The sequence below is a fragment of the Xiphophorus hellerii genome, chromosome 18 (assembly GCF_003331165.1).
Source record: "Xiphophorus hellerii strain 12219 chromosome 18, Xiphophorus_hellerii-4.1, whole genome shotgun sequence".
NCBI classification, from domain to species: Eukaryota; Metazoa; Chordata; class Actinopteri; order Cyprinodontiformes; family Poeciliidae; genus Xiphophorus; species Xiphophorus hellerii.
In genome coordinates this window covers 22,010,864-22,033,698 of record NC_045689.1, presented here as the reverse complement: position 1 = coordinate 22,033,698, position 22,835 = coordinate 22,010,864, and the positions used below count along the sequence as shown (strand labels likewise).

Below are 22,835 nucleotides of genomic sequence, written 5' to 3'. Positions count from 1 at the left end.
TTTTAATGTTGCCCTTCAAGTTCTGCTATTTATTATAACACCACAAAGAGTTTAGGGTGCATCCTAGTATGTGGTCATTTCACAGCATTTTAAAGGCTTGGGAGCTGAGCACAGTTATTGAACCAGTTTGAGTTCATTTTCTCTCTGCACCATAAATTCTGCTTTCTGTTGCACACAGTTGCATGTAATGGCAGCTCAAAGGCATTGATTGAAAACTGTAAAATCCCTACAAATTAGATGATCTAATATCATTATAAGAACTCATCTCTTTTTAAGTGAAAGCTAAATAACTGCACGTTGCATTTCTTGAAGCTCGCGCATCAATTACAGCTAACCAAAGACAAGAAGCACATGGAGGCAGGACAGACTGAACAAGTTGCATCAATGGAAAAGAATGTGTTGTTCATCACATTTCATATAGCATCTAAAAAGTGTAAACATCTCAGAGATAAAGGTGAGTTTTTGTGATGTAAATATGAAACCAAGATACCTGATTTCAGACATTTTTCACAGTTTTTCACCTTTAGGGTGACATATCTGCTGTTGGTTGATGTAAAAACAGATGCATCCGCTTAAAGGGAAAAGTGAGAAAAAACTGCAAATGCTGCAACAATCTGCTGGCATAAATATTTGTTAAACCACTTTTTAAGAAGTATTTGATTCAATTCAAGTGTTCAGTCTTCTTTATTCTGTAGAGTCTGATGAACTGTAGATAAAGTTCAGCTGTGCTCTACGAGTGACAACAACCCCCATGTGTTCTCCATATTTACCAATGAAATAAGACCTAAAATCTCAGGTTGAAGAAGACTTTTTCTTTTAACTCAATGCAGATAAACTTACTCTATTGTGGTAAAACTACATGATGTTATGCTGATAAAAGGTGGATGTTAGTAATTTAATAACAAAACAATGATTTTATGTCATAGTTGAGGAATTATTGGTTTGTACAGACAACAATGTCAGTGGCTAACAGCCAACTCCTTTCATCCATTCCAATTTGTTTCCAGTGTCGCATGTCACCTCTCGCTGCACAGTGTTAGCTCTATCGTAGTCTCCTCTCCAACATTTACCATCCCCACAAACTACCCTTATCTCCCAAGTCCCTGGCCTTGGTGGGAAACAGGTAGATAGCTAGACTTTGCTTGGTCCGGCTGTCATAACATGGACGACTCAAAAGGTACGACAGGTGAAGGCCGCCACCTGAGGGGGAACTGGTTTCTGACACCTCTATTAACCTTCAGGAGACGTCCATCTGCTGTCACACCTCTGTGTTCTCTTTTTCCTGCACTCCCTCATTTCTCACCTTGTCCCCTGACTGCTTTTCCCCAGGCAAAGATTGTCCCCAGAGCAAAAGAACAAAATAACAAATGGCTTCTATTTCCCATTTTTTTCACAACCTTGAAGGCGTTGGTATGCAATGGATTTCCATCCCATTTATCTGCAGGTCTCGGTGTCCTTTATCAGCTTCCCATCAACTCTCTAGTTTGTCACAGTCTCTCTCCATCAATCAGCAGGTAATTCCAGCATATTTGCTTCCCAGTGTATCTTCAGCACTGTTTGTACAGTGACCTCCACGGGAGGAAATTCATGTGGCAGTGGAAAATGCTTAATTTTGTGCAGCGATGTCTGCCTAAATAGTGAAAATGCATAAAATGCTGCAGCTGTTCCACGTCAAATCAACCAGAATAATGGAAGTTAATGGAAAGTGAGTCATACAAATAAAATTGGATGTAAACCTGTTTAATGAACACTTGCCCTTTTTACCTTGACACCCATTCGATATATCATTTGTTGTAATTTAAACAAATGAGGGTGAATTGGTGGCAGCAAACAACCGCTTCAATTAAAGTGTGCTGCCTGCCTTCAGTAACCGTTTCCTCTCTGTTTCCTTTCTCCTCACAGGAATTCACTTTGCTACGACTGGACGATGTGGCTGACCAGCGGGTCAACATTGTCGGGTTTTCAGTCTTCAATAAAACGCATCCCTTCTTCCAGGAATTCGTGCTAAGCCTCAATCGCTCCTGGCAGGAGAATTGTGACCATGCACCCTTTGCCGGTACTCCGGTTAGTGACCCAATAAAATCATCTCACATACAGGAAAGATGGACCATAAGAATGAAGCGTGACCTCTTAGTTCTCAGCAGATTAGTTGAGAAGAAATGAATTAAACACTTTACCCTTCATCCCCTCCATCTTTTAATCATAAAAATGATACAGCTATATATTAATCACACTATAACTTCCAACGTTTATGGTCTCTGCTGTTCTTCTATGCTAAAAACACATATTATTTGTTATTTTATGTTAAAACTGAACCAATTTCTTGAAAGAAAAATAACCTCAATATATGTTTTATCACTGCACTGCTCTTCTAGCTCGCCTTCTGCTGCAACCTCTTTGCCAGAACTTTAAATTTCCCCAATTGTTGCAATGTTTTCTGTTACGGAGTAAAGATTTACTGTAATCTTTTGAAGGAAAACATATTTGTTTATGTGTTTGGAATCAAACTTCTGGAAACCAAAAATGTTCAGGCAGGTGTCGAGGTTGAGCTGGCCAATCCCAGTTAGGTGCTGGGCAGAACCTCCATTCCTTTGGGTTGGAAAAACCAGGTAAAGTACCCTTTTGGTCGAGGAATGGAGATGTCGCCATTGCATAGGTAGACTCATCAAGAGACTTTCTCATCTCTATGGGAACTCAGAAACACGGGGTTTACAGACCACTTTTTCAAAGTTCTCCAGTGAACATTTTGAAGGTTTTGAAATAAATCTTCTTCCAGGCCAGGAGGTTGGAAGGAAAATGTTCAGAGCTCGTGTGTCTCAGTTGGAGGTCAAGGATTTGGGATTCAGGTCTTGCTTTTGTAGTAGGGATCAGTTCTTTATTGCAAAGGGAAGCTTTGGCAGCGATGTCTTCAGCACAAGGAATGCCTAGGAATTAGGTCTGATCAGTTCTTGAGTAAAAATGGATCCCAACAAAACATTTGACTCTTTGGACAAAAGCAAAGCATAATCAGAAATGTGTACAAATCTTTATATTTGTTCTTATTACAACTTTTAATTGTGTTTTACTTTATTTGTTGAACATTTTATAATTTTCTATTTACTTTTTCTTATCTGCTGTTACACAAGATCATATTGATCTTATAATTAATGACAAAAACATTTTCAGATCTCTTTGAGTTGAGCTGGATAAAATTAATTTTGTCTTCCAACCTGATTCTGTTGAGCAACAAAATGAACCTTTTTTCTCTTCCACACGTCTCAGCTGACTTAGGAAATGAACTGGCATATAAGTGCATGCACTTACATGACTACATCTGTTTTTTAAGTAAACACATGAAATTTGAATCTTATTTAAAGGATTTTTGATGGTTATGTATTTTAAGTTCCTCATAAATTCAGAGGACATTCATAGAACATCTGGGGCTTCTGCTCTGAATGTCACGGTCTAACTATGCTAAGCTGTGTTATTTCCACACAGGACTTTTTAAAGCTTTACAGACAACAGTTCTTGGGTTGAACCTCTGTTGCACACATTAACAAGGAAAGACACTGAATGATCATGTGTTGCTCTTGTTTCCCAGACAACTCATTAGCATTGCTTAGCACCACCTTATTACTTATATAATAGTTTCTTCCTTGCTAACGGCCCATCGCAGAACATGCCTCGTCCTAAATTATCTCCTAAATTATCAAAAATGTTAGGAGTTTAGTATTAACTATATTCTATAATGCTATTTGTTTTTAAAAATATATACTTATTCATTTAAAATTTGTTGAATACAGTGTGTCTTAATTGCTATTATGCTTAGTTTATAGAACTGGATCATTGGAGTTTTCACTCTTAAAGCCTCCAAATAAAACATGGTAAATTGCCCTCATAAACTGCTTTTTATGGGACTACAATTTATGAGCATTATCTGACTTTCTAATAGGCCCTGAAGGCCCGGCGTTCTCATCCATTTGTCTTTAAGCCTGGTCGTAAAATCAGAAGCTTAGTGTTACATCAGAAACTATGCCAGCTATGACAGTGAATGTGTGTTCTCAGACACCAAGAAAGCGCTATAATGACAGGATTTCCTGCTTGTCCACGATGCCATTCTGAGACATTATAACATTTCAAGAATAAACTTAGTTAATCCTGAATTGGTTTAAATAATTTTTAAAACATGTGGTTGTATACATTACACAATATCCTTATTAAAACCTTTCCAAATAATAAAGTTTAGATGATTGGTGAACTTCACTAAATAAATGGCATCATGAGGAAAGAATGAACCTTGTGTGAAAAAATTGAAGTAGCACCTCAGAACCTAACAAGTTGAAGCTGCAAATGGAGATTGATCTTAAACATACCACCAGGTTAATTACGAAGTTGCTTAGCAACAACAAAGTCTGTGTTTTGGAGCAGGTGTCATAAAATCCCATTGAAAATTTGTGGGCAGCTGACATACCTCAACCACTTACACCAGTTTTGAAAATAAAAGTGAAGATAATAAAATAAGAATCAGCAAAAGCATGAGCGGAAAATATATAGAAAATCATAAAAAGTTCAGACATTGTAGAAAATTCAATTAAATTTCAGATCAAAATTCAGAGCAGATGAATAGCTTCAGGGCTTTAGTTTTAACATAATTTTATGTTTTAAGCAAGAAAAAAATACATATTAAGAAACCGGTCTTATGCACGCACCCACTAGCCGTCAGTTTAATTAAAGATGTGTGGTGAAACAAGTTAGGAATAATTCATACATAGCTTGAAAAAGCGTCTTCTTTATACAGCGGGTCACTTGGATACTTGGTGAGCCTGCGGCAATTAGGACTTCTAGTTAATTAGCAAATAACCACCAAGGATACAAGCTGACAGCAGCCAAGCAAGAAACTGATTATAACCCAGTTAGACATGCACTGTGATTACACCCTTTTAATTCACTCTCGCACATTTTCAAAAAACGCTAACAGATGACCTTACCAGTACATGTGTTTCACTAAGACATTAATGCATTCATAAAATTGAAGTCCTGCACCATTATTTTTAAAAGAGAACATGTGGGTGGGTAGCTTGAAAGTTTAAAGATCAAAAACTGTTCAAAAGAAAATAATTAGGTTTTGTCAAATGTTTTTAAAAAAGTCTATAATAACAGTCCAGTTAGATATAGCGATTTTAAAGATGCATTCCAACCACTTTTTGTTAAAATAAAATAAAAATAAAAAAAACATTTGGGCGTTGCATAAATATTGTAAGGTGGAAATTTGGCACTCTTCCTCTTCATGGCAGAGGAAACAGGTTCAGTTGGCAACAGCTACTTCGGCACAATACCAGTTTAAGGAAAGGTGCACATGCCTCCATTCATTATCATACACGGTTATTCTTGTGGGATAACGAGGAGTGCTGGTGCCTAGCTCCAGCTAGCAATGGGCAAGAGGCTGGGTACACCCTGAACAGGTCGCCGCTCCGTCACAGGGTCCACATACAATGCGCGCAAGTTTTGGAAAGGCATGCGCCTTTTGACATAACACTTGTTTCACTCAAAGTGGGTGTTGTGTTTAAATAGACAATAAGACCGAGAGGGGTGAGGAATAAAGCAGCCTAACTCTGATCTTATGTCAGATGTGTACATTTTTTTTATTTTATTTTGACAGATGGTGTATGTCATGTTAATAAGGGGAAAATAACAGTTCTGTATACCTAAATAAAATGTTTTTTGACAGTCCATCTTATGCCAAAATGTGGACAAAAACAGAATACAGGCTTTTCTAAGTGAAGGTGGGTATAGGCAACCTGTGAGCTATAGACTGAATAAGCATAAAACTTACAGTGTTAACAAATTTAGATAACGAGACCTGTTATGGTGTTTCAGTTCTTTTCACTAGGATTAGAATATTAGATATTGTTCAAGAAAATTGTCCTGTATTATCCCAGTATTATGTAATGGCTTCCACATTTTGCAATGTATAGAATTGATGTAATACAATCATTTTCATATGAACACATTTTTTTAAGTATTCAAATGAAGCTTGAGTATACAGCCTACAAGAAAAATAGGTTTAATTTTACAGTTCAGATATGTGAAAATAGTCAAAATACTGCATGTCAGGCATTATTTTAAAAAAATGTTCTGATTAATTTATGGTTTTGTTACCTGTTTAACAAGTCAACTTTAGATTGACTTTAGATTGTTAGAATAAATAGATGCAAACATTTTGACAATTGCAAACAGAAGAAACTGCATTGATGCAGACACTCTGTGAAGATTAATTCATGAAGGGGTGTAGGATGCTTAAAACTGAAAGAGGAAGTGACGGGCTGGCCTACTTTCTGATTAATTCCACTAATAATCAGACAATTAGAGGATTGAAGTTGAATTCCCAGATGGTCACTTGGCACATATGGTACTCCAAAGGCTCGGTTGTTAGAGCAAATGGCTGCTGCCCCCAGAGGTTCAGAGGTCAAATCCCGTTCTTTTCCAGAAACCATACCCTTGACCCTAACAGTGGCCAACCACTAAAATCAGTCAAGCGTCAAAAGCAATACAAATATTTAAAAAATGTGACAGTTCTTGTTATTCTAAACAAATCCACATTATTTCCACATAACACCTGTTTAGGGTCTTTTTTAGCACGCCAACATATATTGCCAGATATGAAACAAGGCAACAGCAAAACCAAAACTTAAAATTAAACACAATCTCCATACTATACGTCAGATCTACTGAAACCTTGTTCTCCTTTAGTTAAGCACACTCCCTTAATGTTTTTTACTTTCATTCTTTTACATTTATCGATATCTCCCCCAACTTTTGGGTCACTTCATCTCCTGTTCCATTAAACAGATGAAGAACGATGAAGCTCAACCCCTCAATAAGCTTCTTATGAGAGACATTAGGTGTTTTAATTAACTGTATGTAGCACGGACGGAGCGGCAGTGACGAGGCCGTTTGTTCAGGGGAGATGAGAGGAAAGGCTGCCTCTCCCACTGTTTTTGGCCCTTGCTGAGAGCGGCAGACAGTAATTGAAATAGTCGGGGTGTGCCAGCTTCATTGGTGATGAGAGCAGGAAGGACAGTCTCTCCGAGAAATAGGAAACACCGCAAGAGAGAGAGGGAGAGATGGTTTTCATCGCTGTCAGCATATCAGACTCTTTCTCATGATCTAATGGAATAATATCACTTCCAGTCTACAGACGGTTTAACCCCTCACTGACCAAAATGTTACACTTTGAGTTATTGGAGGTTTCTATGTGTTGGGGTGGGCGTGTGTGTGTGTGTAGTAAGAATAGATTCACCTTCTTCCTCTGCAGCTCTCGTCAGCCCTGCTCTTTGATGCGGTATATGCAGTGGTTGCAGCGGTCCAGGAGTTGAACCGTAGCCAGAACGTCGGCGCTACTCAGCTCTCCTGCAAGTCATCCAAAATCTGGGAGCACGGCACAAGCCTCATGAATTACCTTAGGATGGTAAGATTAACTTTGATGGAAATGATGAAACTGCCAGTAGAGGAACTCTCAGTTCCTCTACTGTCTATACCCATATTATAAGGGTATAGTTTGAAATTTTAGGGAATATATTTATATTTTTTGCATTTTTTTGAGTCAAATAAGCCACCTCAAAGTTTTTGCATGTGTGTATTTGTTAATTGCACACATTGTTTCTTGTCTTCCTGTTTCTCTATATGCCTGTGTTCTTTGTGCCCTTTTCAAAGCTGCAGAGAGGAGACCAATTAAGTGGTTTTCATCCTGTAATTGATTTAAAATAGCTGGATTAGGTGTGTTGTTTCTTACTTTGGAGAAAGGCACAACAAACAGACCCACAGAAGAATGAAGAGACAAGGCTGAAACTCACATTCAACACATGAAGCACAGCAACAGACTTGTAGAAAGAGAAATAGTCAGATACATCCACAGTAAATAACTGCAAACTTCTTAACTCGTTTTCCGAGATTAAACATGATAATGATGACATTTTAAAGCAATTAGTCGCCGCTCTGCAACACCACAGCTGTCATGTTGTTGAATCAAAAGCGTTCTTTCTACAATGGAGATGACAACACCAATAACACCAAGCAACAGCTTTAGTTCTGATGATGATAAAAAAAATATCCAAAAACATACTCATTAAATTTTGCATTTTCCAAATGTATGAAGGGTGAAGGCTCTCAAAACTTGTGTGCGATGCTGAAAAAAACTGCATCACTGTTGTTATTTTTATTTGTTTATATTTGAAAGTAATAATGAAAATTTGGTTGTCACACAATGATATTGTGATAAGTGTTCAACAAATTGTCTTAATGAGTGACCTATTTTTCAGTAGATAAGATAGGACTAACAGTCTTTTTATTGAGTCAAGAGGCCACATTTGTTTCTACAGAGTTTTATATTTTTACCATAAAAATGGCAGAGATTGTTGTCTTCAATCATCGACAATCGACCTACAGTGTTTTTAAGTAAATATGGTAAAAGCTAAATTAAGGCAAAAATTCTTTCCAGTTTTAAGGAAAACATTATCTTCTTTATTTGGCCGTGTTATTACCTAGGTGGTTGATCAAACATTAAATCCATGCAGAAAATAAAATTCTTCTTTTTAGGTTCTGGCACAGTCGGTAGTCTGATAACTTATCAAGTAATTGTACCTGTGCACAGGTATTAATCTTGAGTGCACTGGCAACATTAGTGCCTGTATCTGTGGTCATGGAAATCATTCTACTTCCTCATAGTGAGCGCTTTAATTAGGTGACGTTTGATATATCGCCTATAGATTTTTCCAGACGCTAGATTGTGTGCAAAATGTAACAATTCAAAGTTCGGTATTAAACTATCAGCGACTGAATACTTTAGAACTTTTTTGTGCACTGCTCCATTTCTTTCTTTCTTTTCTTTTTTTTTTTTGCTCAGTAAGTTGAACATCAGCAAATATTTTGGCCCTACACCCCAAAGTTTCTGGAAAGTCTTCTGTGCTCAAAGTAGTAGCTTTGATTTTATGCAAATTTGTGAAGCTCTCTCTTACTGCACTTCTTGTTACAATGTAATATGTGTTTTACCTCTTAGATCTTCATGGTGCAGGATAATGTCTCCCTTTACTCAGTCAGTTTATAGTTTCTCTGCATTATTCTGAGGGACAATGAAGGAGAGATAAAGACGGGGTGTCAGCGAAGTGAAGGGTTTTCTTGATAGAGATAAATGACTGAATGGGATTAAAATCCTTAAAGTTGACACGTGTTTGATATCAATCTGTTTGTCTTTCTTGCTCAAAGAAAGCAAATGAGTGTGAAATCACATTTTAGACTGAAACTTACTCGCATTCATAATATCATTCCAATATTGATATTATTTCACTAGGAGATTACAGGAATTTATGGATGTTTCATGATTGTGTTATTCAATTAATTTACATCAATCAAGTAATTAAACATTTTTATGGACAAATTCCGGGTTCTATTTTGCAAGATGCCTGAGAAAAATTGAAATTCTTCTAATGGTTCCTGATTCCTTTTACTCTACCAGACAATGGTACATCAAAATACTTTATTTATATTGTCATACTGGAAGCTCAAAGTCCTTCACTCTTCAACCACATTCACCCTTTGCACTCACAAATGCACACATTTAAACACCAGTAGTCAACTTGTAGTTTGGTAAGACACTTAACCAACATGAAGCTGGAACTGAACCTGCAGTCTTGATTGAAAGATGAGTACTGCTTTACTTTATACTTGTCGATAAGCAACATCAACTAAAGTATCTGTTCAAACAGCTTAAACCTCAATTATCTTGCAAAGGCTTCTCACACCACAGAGATGTTCAATCTTTTAGGATTTATCTGACACTTATTTTACCTGTAACAGTCCGTGCTTCATACCAGCCCTCTTTTGATTTAACATGGGCCTGTTTTCCACTTTGGGGAACAGTTTCTCCATTGTTTATGGGTCTACGATTGTCATAACCCTTTTATGCATAGAGAAGGTAAAGTTTGCCCTAACTTTCAGGGTTTACAATTTTTCATAACTCGCCTATTGACTTAATGACGTCAGGAAGAGCAGTGCTCAGTTAAGGTATGTAAAATGCTGTAAAGTTCGCCTAGAAGTTAACAAGGCTCATGAGAAAACATCTGTGCACAACACAGCCTCTGCAGTACATCAGACTAATCATTATAGTGTTTGTGGTGGAATAAAACATACTAAGACAGTAAGTTTACAGTATTTGTTTATGCAGTGTGAATTTGTTCTTTTGTAGGGTAAACCACTCAATTTGAAAAGACAGGCAGCATTGAACCTTCACCCTGTCTCCACATATAAATAACAAGGACAAACCTTCCTCTTGACATGAGTATTCAAATGTTTTGAATAGGGATAATTGGTTCTGAGGAGTGAAATAAGACTTACCCTCAGGCCTTTTTACGCCTGTTTATTGACGTGTTGCCCACCAATGTTTGATGTTGGTACTGTTGCTAATGAAGAAGAAAATTCTAGGTAAACAATTTTAAAGAGTGCGTTCAAATGTAGTCTCACTAGAAATTAATTGGTCTAGCCTTTTTCATTTAGTGTACCGCTTATAAATAAACAATCCCATCTTTGCATTAAGACACAGAGTTTTATAGATAAACTCAACACATATCACAGTGGTGGTGAATACGTTCTAACGAGCTTCTTTCTCTGTGTTGGATAGGTAGAATTGGAAGGCCTAACAGGACACATCGAGTTCAACAGCAAAGGTCAGAGGTCCAACTATGCCCTGCGGATCATGCAGAACAGCAAGGAAGGCCTAAGGCAGGTAAAGTAACTTTCAACTATATGCTACAGGTTAAGACTGTTTAATTTCAAATGCTTTAGTGACATCATTTGCCTAAGCCCATACAAAATGTAAAGTGCTGTATAATGTGCCTTGTATGCTTGAGTGAAACAACACAGACTGGCCGATCACTCTTCTGATAAGCACTCGCTTTAATATCACAGTTACTGTCCACACTGCTGATCAGACACAGTCCCGTTCCCAGTAGGGCGCTACGTCTGGCAAATCTTGCACTTTTCTTTATGGTAGTTGGGTACAGTTCGCTGAATCGTACCACAGGGAGTTGTGATAACACTTGCTCAGCTGACATTTCTTGGTGCAAACAATCTCCATTATCCTGCTGGCAGAGGAACTGATGTGCCAGAGGACAAAATTAAATATTCAGGATGCCTCTTTGAAGGTGAAAGAAGTACACTTAAAGGGGAAAATAAATTTAGATTGAAAGAGAAGTCTGCTTTGAAGAAAGGAGGGCTTTTGGTGCTGTTATCGTGGCTTTAACAGAAGAGTCTAAAACTTTAGATAAATGTTACACTTTTTAGTTTGTGATTCTTTATGCTGTTTTCTTGTCTTTCTGTAAACTATGCCTATATACACTACATCACTGAAGGTTTATTGGATTTGATTGCTAACAAAGTAAATGTGCACAGCCCATGTCATTAAAAAAACCCAAAGAGTTTTGTTGACGAGTTGTGTGAACTGCTCACACTTTTTATGGCGTAATGAAACATCGGAAAAAGATAGAATCTTTGAGTTTCCAACCAGTCAATCAGGGCTGAACTGGCTAGAAATTGTCCAAGCTAGTGATTTTCTTCTGCCATTTCTTATGGTAAAAGTGTGCATGTTCTTTCCAATGCTGAGCAGTTTGAAGCAGAAACTTTGCCTTAAACTCAAAGTTTACCATGACATCAATCAGTTGCATCCTAAAAACTTCTGTACAATAGTTTATCATGTGCAAAAACAAATCTCCATGTACTTCCTCTTCAAAAGTTATGCCTTTTCCCACTCAGTTTCTCAGTAACATGTCCAGAAGGGGAGATAATTTATGAATGTTACAACAAATCTTGTGAGGCATTCAAATGGACAATAGTGTATTCTGGTTAGTTTTGCTGCCTAATTTTCCTTTTTTTTGTATTTTTGTTGACCGACATGTTTTTTCTTTTTCACTCATCACTACCAGGGATGTGTTTTGATATGTATGATATCAAAATCAACACATTGAGGAACCTTATCTGCTATTCGCAGTGTGTTGTAAAGATAACGCAGAGATTTACATATCATGCTTTCTGCATCACATGCTGCCTGCTAATCAGTTTAGTCAAAACCCATCTGCCTCACCTGCAGTTTTACTTTTAAAGTATATATCCATCAGAAGTGTGCCCTGTTGTGCAGGATGAATGTAAACAATCAACTGCAGTACCGTCAGGGCTAAATTGTCTCCACGTTTTCTGCAAGAGCTCAGTTTCATTAAATAATGACATAATTAGAAATTTGTGACAGAAAAAAAAGATTTGGTACTATTTTTAACCTCTGTGGTGGAAAAAATCTAAATCTCATAATCAAACAAATGAAAATGGCATGGAGCTTTTGTCACAATCACCACCAATAAATGATCTCTCACAATGAGACACATGTATTTACCAGCCAGTAGTTTAGCCCACTCTTACTGAAACAGCTTCTCAAGCTCTCTGAGCTTTGAACAATGTCATCTCTAATGGCATTTTTAGATATTTCTATAGATGTTTACATGGATACAGATCTGGGTTTAGAGGTTATTCATCCCAGAAACTATTGGACTTGAATTCCACTGTTGCTTTTTGTGTTTTCTTGTCGATAGTCGACGCCTCCAGGGTCTTCTTTGATGGAAACCATTTTGATTCGAAATGAGATTAGCTATTCTAGAACAGAGATTTAGTAATACTACAAAATAAGTATTATTATGTTTACATTTAAATATTAACAGTTAGCATAGTTTGTGCTATTAGCGTTACTGACTGCTTTTCCTGCGGAGTAAGTAATCTCTTGCTTTCCAAAACACATTTTGTCATCTGGTAATATCACTCACTCAGGCCTTAACTGAACCACAGATCTGGCTTGACATGTGGTGGAAAATACATGTTCCATTTAAATGGCTTTTTCCAACTCTGTGCTTCCTCTGACTTAATTGTAAAACACCTCACTGATAATGAAAGTAACTTTGAATATCCACTCAGTAACAAATTGGAAGCGGCAGAGTTTTGTTCTCAATTTGACCAAGAAGTATCATATGCTGCGATCACTTAAAGAAGAGCAGGTTTTTGAGTTTCTGGTCCAAGTCGTCCAATTCTTCTTAACTTCTGGTTCTTGGTCTCAAAAAATAAGCATTTGCTTTGAGAAATGATATTTTTCTCAGTTTCATTTTGTTTTTATTGTTCACATACATTAAAACTAAAATTGACTATTTGTAGCACATTTGTTCCCTGGGAAAAGAATCAGATATTGTTTTGAATACTGCTGTTGTGTCATGAAGTGACAGATAATTTTGCTCGCTGTAAAAAGAGTGTGTGAGTGCACATTTTTATGATTTCATACATCATCCCGAGGGGTTAAAGATGATGTAAAACGGTATCTGTGCTGTTCTTTTCATGAGGCCATAAAAAAAATATGTACATTGCATTTTCCAAGGAAATATCTGTCTCTCACCCTGACAGCTATAAAACCACACGCATTTCTGAGATGCCCTTCTGTCTGTGCAGCATTATGTACACTATACAGGTTATTATCCATCAATTATCATACAAACTGCCACCACCCTGCTATGGCACAGAGCTTTGTTTGTGCCTTCTTATCTGGAGCACTCCAAGTAGCTGTTTTTGTATCACCTGCTAGACAAGATACAGGATGAGAAGGCTTCACAGTGCTTCACTATGTTCTCACCCTCTCAGTGGATGATCTCATGAAAACGCTCCTCCCTGAAAGAGAGCACAACATCTTTTCTCAGCTGCCTGTGAAACCGTCAGTCAGTGGCCCGACGCTTTTATTAACCTTGTCTGTCTCACCTCACGTCCCTTTTTAGTCTGGCACTGGGCCATTCAAGCAGAAGGATAACACTATCAGGTCTGATGTGATGATTTCAACCAGAACTACTGCAAAACAGCAATGCCAGTAATGGTAATGGAAAGAGGCAAGGTGTTATACGGTGGGGATACAATGAACGGGGTTGTTGGATGCTTTGTTAACAAAACACCTCCCACATGCTGTTGGTTTGGGCTGCCTCAGTCAGGCAGACAGCGAAGGGGCAGAGCGTTGGCACATAGGAAAATCTGGCTCACAGCCCACAAACCCAATTTAAGAGCAATATTCATATGCCATCACATGATGCCATGCAATGCCAGGAAGTCTAGATAGAATATTAGCATCACAGTATATACAATATCTGGCACTAGAATGTGCAGTAAGAAGAAAAAAACCTTTTCGTGCCAAAAAAATGGCATGAAGAGCCTAATGAACATCAACATCTCACCAACCTCTGACTTCTAATTTTGAAACAATAGGATTAATAAAGCTTTATGTACACAGCCATTGATGATCTGTCTGTTGCTTGACTTGTAAGCTGTTTATGCATTATTGTATTATTTAATGAGGAACTGTCACTGGATGTGCTACCAGGTCTGTAGGGAATATTAGTCAGGGCTTTCAGAGTGTGAAGCATATGCAGTATATTATTATGAGTTTTGTTTCAGTAGCTAAGCTTTATCTCCTACTGGTGTGCGACAATCATTATTTTTGTTTCCTTTATCAAGCTGTAAAAGGCAACAAAGACTCCAACTTTCCAAGTGAGGATGACATGTGTGATGCTTATATTCTAACCAGAGATATTTCATCTTCCAGCTGATTCAAACATGCAGTTAAAACCAAAGGTTTATGTTCACAGAAAAAAAGACGCATGCACATTTTTTCTCGTTGTCTAAAGTTAAATCAGCTTAAAACTTTTTTTGCGATAGGTTAATTAGAATTTCTACAATTATTTTTATTTTCTGAAAGCCACAATCGTGTGAGAGAGATTCTGTCAGCTATTAATGTATTAATGAATATGGATACTCACCAGCTGCTTTACACAGTATACTGCACCTGAGGACGCTATCTTGTCGCTGTTGCTTCACAGTTAGAGGGGCTTGCTGGCTTTTCCTTCGTTACTACGTTATCCCTGCACATCTAACTTTTACCAACTGCACAATATGATTGGCTGGAATTGATCATGCAATGCACGTTTTCAATATATATCAAAATGTGGGGGAAAAAATGGACTCTGCTGGGTTTGACTTTATGATTAGACTGGAGTGGAACATATTGTGTCGTGAACAGAATTTAAACTGAATTTGATAGTAAGTAATTTGAGATAAATTTGACTCTTTGTCCCATAAAATATCTTGAAATTACATTTTTGGGAGTTGGTGCTCTATAAACTGAATTTAATTGAATATTAGGTTAATTGCCGACTTACCAATTGCCTGTGGGTGTGCGTGTGTGTGGCCTTGAATTTGATACACTGCTGTAAGGACACACTGCTGCTTGTGGGACCCATAAGGAGAAGTGCTGCTTTTGGGGTTGTGGGTTGAGTTTAGGACTAAGGTGTGAACTGAGTCTAGGTTAGGTTAAGTGTAACAGTCAGGGTCAGTCTACACAAATGAATACAAAATGAATGAAACCCAGTGTAAAGTCCCTGTGAAGATGGTAAGACATACTTTCTCCTCTAATCTGATTAGTATGTGAACTCACATTTAATTTAACTGATAGAGTCAATATACAATATATACCTTGTAGGTTTAGGCCAGAAAGCACGTTTTAAATAACTGCACAGTAAATCAGATTCATGTGTATGTGACCCGTGGCGAGAAGAAAAGCTGTTTCTACCATTTTGGCCATTTTTAATTATCAACATGTCTGCTGGGTTCAACTTGTTCTAATTCATGGTGGTTCAGGTAGAATCATTACTGAAATTAGCTGGCTGTGCCTGTATTTGTAGAGCGGGGCGATTTCTCCAACTAACCTGCAGAACTCTTTGCTCCCACTGGCACCCTTTATAATTTGCGAGCAGATGGCAAATTGCCCCCAAATGTAAATCTGCCTCATAGACTCTTTAAACTTATGTTTATATCGCACACATTATGTCTCCCTCACCTAAAGTTCAAAATTGGAGAGTTTGCGAGTGGCCGTGTTTCTCAAGCTGGTTGTTTTAAGGCTTCCTTGAGGTTACGTGCTCCAGACTCTTTGCACATTATGGGTTACATCTGCAACAGCTGGTTCACTCTCAGGAGGAGGACGGTATACCAGAGACCGCGTGTGGCAGCTGCTACCCTCCTGGGCTGCACAAAGAGAGCTCTTGCAGCAGATGGAGTTTTGCTCAAATATTTTCTGGGAGACGCTACAGGGCAGAAAGGATTTCCTCACTCCTCAAACATAGAATACAATTATTTTGTGCATAATTTACTTTAAATGGAAATATCTTCGATCTGCATAACACAATCAACACGAAATTCCAAAAATCAGCACGTGAGTTTCGAAAAAAGAAAAGAAAACCTTCCTGTCTACATTAACAGTTTTAGAAAAAAAATGGAAACCTGAACTTTCAGTAATTACATGAAGCCTGGAGCCAAGCTTAGTGAAGCTCATCTGTAGGATATAATGAAGCTGGAACACGCAAAAATATTTGTTTGTCCACTTTTGGCTGGTGAATCAAAATTCCCAGCTGCTTCTGTACTGACAGGCCTGTCAGCCAGCAGTGAGGCTGAACTTGGCATGGCTTTGTCTGTGCTGTGGCCAAGACACCGCTGGCACCTGTAACCAGCAATAATCCAGAGAGAAGAGAAGGGAGGAGGACAAGAGGCTGACAAATAAATGAGATGGAAAATAGAGGCATTAAAAAACTAAAAGCCTCAAGATTTAAAGCCAAACATGTATATTTTGGTAATATCTGCTCCGCTTTAGCTGTCACCGCGCTTAATATTAACGCCCGTGTTATTGTGACCTTCAACTCTATTTCTCACTGGAATGAATAATCGCATCATTTATGGGGAGCTGATTTTAATCCTCCGAATCTTGCACTATGTATTGAGCTCGATAAAGGCGTGCAATAAAAGAGGAAGTATCTGCTCGTGTTTCAACATGGACACTTTTCTGAGGTGCTGTGCGCTCCAGATGGTCTAAACACCAGGGCTACGCTGTAAAACAGCATCGTTCCAGATAGCTACACAAATGGTTAATGTGACTCAACCTGTTTGTGGGGAACACAGACGGCTTTCTTCTTCACAGGAATATAAAAAGACCCAACGTTTCTCTAAAGCCTACCTGCGTTCTTCAAAGGAAATCACTCTGTTTGCTGTTGGGGGAACAGCGGTGTGACAGCGGCTGTCGCTTAATCTGTTCTGACGCTCGGTTCTGGTTGCTCTATGAGCCGATGTTTGCCTCTGCATGCTCATCTGCATGCCTGTCTTTAGGTTTCAACGGTTCACGTGTCTGTCGAAACCATGCGTAAGTCTTGACGCAGCGCTTGTGGACATTTTCCACACATAACTGTAAATCTCACATTTGCTTGATCTGTTGTTTGATCTCTGTTTGAGTTTACGTTGGAGGAAATGGGGGCTGCACAGCCTTTAAGACACAGATTATCCTAAGAATTATCCTGAGTCTTTGTGTGGATTGGGAACGATACATGTAGCTCAAAGTACTTTTGATTAGTGAATAGCATATTCTTTGGATGGGAACAATTTGGTGGTGAATTTATGGCTTATTGAAACAAAGCTTCATTTCTCCAGATTTCTACTGAATTCAATTAAAAGCAGTTATCCAATGCACCTTAAACACAATGGCTAACAAAAAGCATTCAAACCCAAAACCACAAATATATTGGGATGTTATGCAATGGATTAAAAATACTTGTGCAGTAGAAGGAGATTAAAAAAATGTTAAATATATTTTGAATAATAAAAATCCTAAAACGGTGGCATGCTTTTGCATTTAGCCTCTTAACTCTGATACCCCTAAATAATATTTAAGTGCATTTAATTAGGGCTCTAAAATGTCCTCTTCGTTGTACTCTAATACTTTTTATCCAGTATTCTTTTGTAGTTCTTTTCTGTTATGTCTTTAACTCACAATTTCACTCCTTAATTTACAATGAGAATAAACGTTATTATATTCAGTTCCTAACAATATTTTTATTGTGGAACACAGAGGAGGCTCAGTTTAGTTTTGAGGCTACTTTGCCGCTCTCAGTGACGTTAATTGGTGCAAGGCAAAATGAAAACTCATAAGCACTCAAGACACAAAGCTAAAAAAGCACTGCTGAGAAAAACATCGGGCCTTCCTTAAGCGGCTCTCCATGACTCCAAATCTTAATCCTGTTGAGCACCTATGGAAAGATGTGAAAATTGCAGTGCTTAGACGCCGCCTTTCAAACCTGAGACAGCTTCAGCAGTTTGCACAGGAAGAATGGGTCAAACTACCGGCTGGCAAACGCAGGCGTCACTCTGTGAAGTGCAGAGATCGGTTTTTTGGCAGTGATTGGTGCAAAAGACTCTGTCACACAATATTAAAAGAAGATACCACTTTAAAAAAAAAATTATCATGTTTCTCTCAATTCTATATAACGCTGAACCAAGACGGACAGATTTATATAATGAATAAAACAAACAACAAGAGACGCTCACTTTGCTGTAAATTGTGCCAACAAATTTGTGTTTGTTTCTGTTTAGTACTTAACAAACATTTTAATCCACGTTTAAATTTGCCACCATGGTGACAAAGCGTTCCAGCCTCCCAGCAGCTCCCTGGCCTCTAGCTATGGACTCTCATTTTCTACATGAAGCTCATTGACAGGATCATGCTGACTAATCGAGGAAGCTGTAAAATGAGTAATTATTGCAGTTTGGATTAGGCAAGCTGTTTCCTGCGGAGGTGCTGGACTCTGTTACGGACCAATATGTTTTCCTGCAAAAGAGGATGCACTCGCAAATTAGAAGGGTTACCATCGTTATTGATTTAATAGATTTTCAGCATAGTTTTTTATTTTATTTTTTCGTTTCGTACTTGTCCGTAAATCATTACATTAACACATATGCATATCTGCCTGCTGCAGACCGGCTGCGCTCTGAAAACTCTCAGCCAGTTCTTGGTAAGAAAGGAGTCATTAATTAAGTCTAATAATGGAGGCACTTAATCACTCTTTCAGCACAGAAACCACCTGAGAGAGAGGAAGGGTTTAGAAAGAAATGTCTGAGTCTTGGATTCAGTTGGATGCTCGCTACATGTCTGCTAAGCAGGAAACAGTTTAAGGCTATAAGTGGAGACACTGGCCAGAAGAGGAAAAGGTCAAAGGCCCACAGCAGCATGACAGAGAAAATTGCTCCCAATCATTGCTTCTTTGAAATAGTCAGTACACAGGGAAAGATTTGGCTCAGAAAGTCTACCATATTGATAATGAGTTATTTAAGCCTGTGAGGGTGATGACTATTAGACTTTGAAATGAGTTGAAGTGCCAAAGGAAGCGTACTTTAACTGACTTGGAATCAGTGTTTCTGAGCCAGTTATCTCCCGAGGTTGTCATTTCTTTGAGTAATGCGGTGACAGATGAAGTATTTAGATCCTTCACGTAAACAGAAGTGCAAACATGGCAAATGCAAAACTCTGCCGGAGCAGTCCCAAAAGAAAAGTGTTTAAACATTTTACTGCAGCCGCTAAACTTTACGTTTGCTTTGCTTAAAGCTGCGGTATGTAACTTTTTTCATATTTGTTTAAACTATAACTCAATCATGACAGTATTGTATGGGAAAGATGACCTGTGGAAAAAAATCAAGCTTCTACCCTCCATCCCAGTGCTGCTTCTACTACCTTCCATAAGCAACCAATCAGAACCAGGAGGAAGATCTTAGCACTGTCAATCAACCTCGTGTAAGCGCTGTTTATCTACTGTCATTGGTGACCATGACAACTAGCCTGAACGTTCATGACAAACTCTGTTGCGGAGAACAGTGTGGAGCACAGTGAAGGGTGAAGATTTTCTGAACTCTGAAGGGATTTTTAGAAAACTGTAAACCCTGATTCAAGTTTGTATTGGTATTCTGAAATAAAAATGCCAATGTTTTAATATATATTAATTGTTTATGAAAAGTAAAATTTGCTAAAGATTTAAAATGATAAAGAGGTGGTGATGTAACCCACTGTAAAGACTTGCAAGCAAAATGTTCTTGTGCAACGAGTAAAACTGTGGATTTTATAGAAAGTGGTAAAATATATAAAACAACTGAATTGTAAAGGCAACATATCTTGTCGATTAATGATTGGACAATATTTATAGTGCATTTTATAGTCATATTGACATTACACTACATCCGCATTCACCCATTTGCGCTCACAAACGTGCACACAATGACTGACAGACTGATCGGCCACTAGAGGTTACGTCTCCAGCACATCAATATGTGGCAGGAGGAAGCTGGAATTGAAATAACTTTAAATTTGCTGGACGACTGCTCATCCCACCGAGTCACGTTCGCCCCTTGTGACCCATTTCAAAGCTTAAATGGCTGATGGAGAGTACTGAGAAACAGTGCAAGGTGTTCCCAGTTACTTTTTATGGGGAAACTTTAGGAATTTAAAAAAGTATAAAAGTTATAGCACCCATTTGCTTGAGCATCAGAAAATAAGAGGATGACATTTTCCTCCCATTCATTGTCTATACCAGCTTTTTATTGCAGGGGAGCGAGGGCAAGAGGGGGACTATTTCCAGTGGTCATTGGGTAAGAGGCGGGGTACACTCTGCACACGAAGTTCTTAGCATTGATGCCTTTAATAGGGTGAAAAAAAAATTTTTTTATTATTGTTTAAAAGGAGCAATTGTCTGACTCCAATCTCTGGCGAATTGATGGGTGTAGGCCTGTCACCATAACAAATTTTGATGGACAATAACTTGCCCTAGAACTTATTGCGATAAACTATTACGTTGTTGTTTTGAGAACATTTTCAACTAATATAACAGTAGCAATGGCAAAAAAAATGGCAAGAACACATTCTCAAAGATCAAGCAACTTTAAATTCTAATGAACATTTAAACACTGGAACTGGAAAACATTTGGAATATCCACAAATAAAGAAAACAACTGAAACAACAAATAAAATAAATTATAAAGCCTCTGTGAACAAAATTATTTTTCAGAAAATGTAATAGTTAAGGCCAAAACACCAGACTGAACACTTTTATCATTGAGTTTTTTGGTAAAATGAGATAGAAAAGAGAAAAATGATAGATCAATCAAATGAAAATAGAAGTTTTTCTAATTTATCATGCGATTAATTGAATTAATTGAATTGTTTATTGTGACGGGTGTAGATGGATGCCTCGCTAATAACAATATTAATATTTAAAGCTTATGCTATACTGTCAGTAATGAGCAGTTCCAAATAGTTTACTGACGTACAACTAGAATAAGCTATAGCTTTCCACTTTGTCTCTGGCAGAGTGAGTTTTGATATAAACTTTCAGCTGTGATCTTTACACCTGGTTATGCTGCATATGTATTTCTGGTGGTTTCCTCCTCACACTGATGGTTTTGGAGAACACGTGAACAAATCAATAAGGAATGCACATCACAGTTCTCTTCGCATTGTGCCATTATGCACGGCTGCAAGAAAGGATATCTTAACTTCTGAACCTCTCATGAATGTGATTCATAGCCGGAGGACACACAGATATTGCGTAGCACCTGTGGGAGGGGAGAGTATGAAGGACGGGGTGTTATATTATTGTAATTTTATTTCTAATATGAGGTGAACTCTCAAAATCTCAGAGTAAAAGAACTTGTGATCCCTGTGACGGATCTGTTATTGTACAAGATAGGGCGCTATTATTGCCGCTGATGCTTCAGTTGGGAGCAGCATGTTATTGTAGATGCTGGTACAATATCAAATTTGATATGATTTAGAATAAATAAAATCTGTTTTAGGGTTTACAGTAAGCATTCTCTCCTGTTTTTCTTAGAATTTCAATCGTTTAGGCTTCAAAAAATGTTTTACAATCTTAGCAATTAAGAGAGAATAATCTATTTTCATATGTTTCAGCAAGCTGAAATGTGATTGTTAAACTGTACTGCTAATAAATTAACTTTGTACAAGAAATAGAGCGGGAAGTAAAACCCAAGTCCAAATGCAGCATTAAGGGGAGAGTGCAGGCTGCAGCACATTTTCTTATATACTGGGCATTATTTATCTATTTCAAGTCTACAACGTGGGATCTTACAGAGTCAACACAAGTTCAGAATAAAATCAAAGTAGGAAATTTGATTTTAGAGGGTTTTTTTGTAGTCTTGATTAGAAAAAGATAAAATATGGATAGGATGTCGGCATTTTTCATAACCGTAACCCTCACATTGCCAAGGCAGGCATCCATCCATCCATCTATGAACACATAATGAATTTATGTATTTATACTTTTAAACAATAAATTAGTTCTAGGTATTCTGTTGTGAAAACACATCTAGAAATTCTGGTGTTACACTTTTTATCAAATTGTGGAGCACCTGCAGCTTGAGTTTTTGTCAAGAAATGACCAGTAAACTGCTGTGGGTTAAGCGTCGCTTTCACTGTCATGATTCAGCATCCAAATATTTGTTGTCAGACTGCATTCATGGCGAAGTTTACTTTCCAGGTGACCTTGTGTCTGGAAGTTCTGAGAAAAAGTCAAGTAGAAAAGCTCATCAAAAGAAGACTTTCTTTTATTATCTAAAGAAATGCGGCGTTTGCTGAACATCTAGCATGCACTTTGCCTTTCAGTGTTGTGAACACACACTTACACACACATGCACAAACGGAAAATTGGCATCACCTCAATTTGCATGAAATGATTTGAGCTATGTTATTTACACAAGACTTCCTCCAGTTAAAGGGTGAATGTGCTCGTTCAGTTCTGTTGGATTTATTTATTTCCTGTCAGGACAGCTCCTACCTTTATTACAGCAATGTGCTTCTTTTTTTGTTGCTTTTTTTCCCCCTCTCTCCCTCTCCTTCACTTTGCTCCTGAACCGTCTGTGAG

The 22,835-nt window shown here is 37.9% G+C and overlaps 1 protein-coding gene across 4 annotated transcripts in view; it reads left to right on the top strand.

The window, feature by feature from the left end:
- The window catches only part of grik4 (glutamate receptor, ionotropic, kainate 4), a 354,044-nt gene that overhangs the window by 271,672 nt on the left and 59,537 nt on the right, over positions 1 to 22,835 (top strand). For all 4 annotated transcript variants that reach the window (XM_032545493.1, XM_032545492.1, XM_032545494.1 and 1 more), the window contains exons 9-11: positions 1,903 to 2,064; positions 7,295 to 7,447; positions 10,652 to 10,756. In XM_032545493.1, the coding sequence (XP_032401384.1) occupies positions 1,903 to 2,064; positions 7,295 to 7,447; positions 10,652 to 10,756 (420 nt within the window). The remainder of the gene's footprint in view (positions 1 to 1,902; positions 2,065 to 7,294; positions 7,448 to 10,651; positions 10,757 to 22,835) is intronic.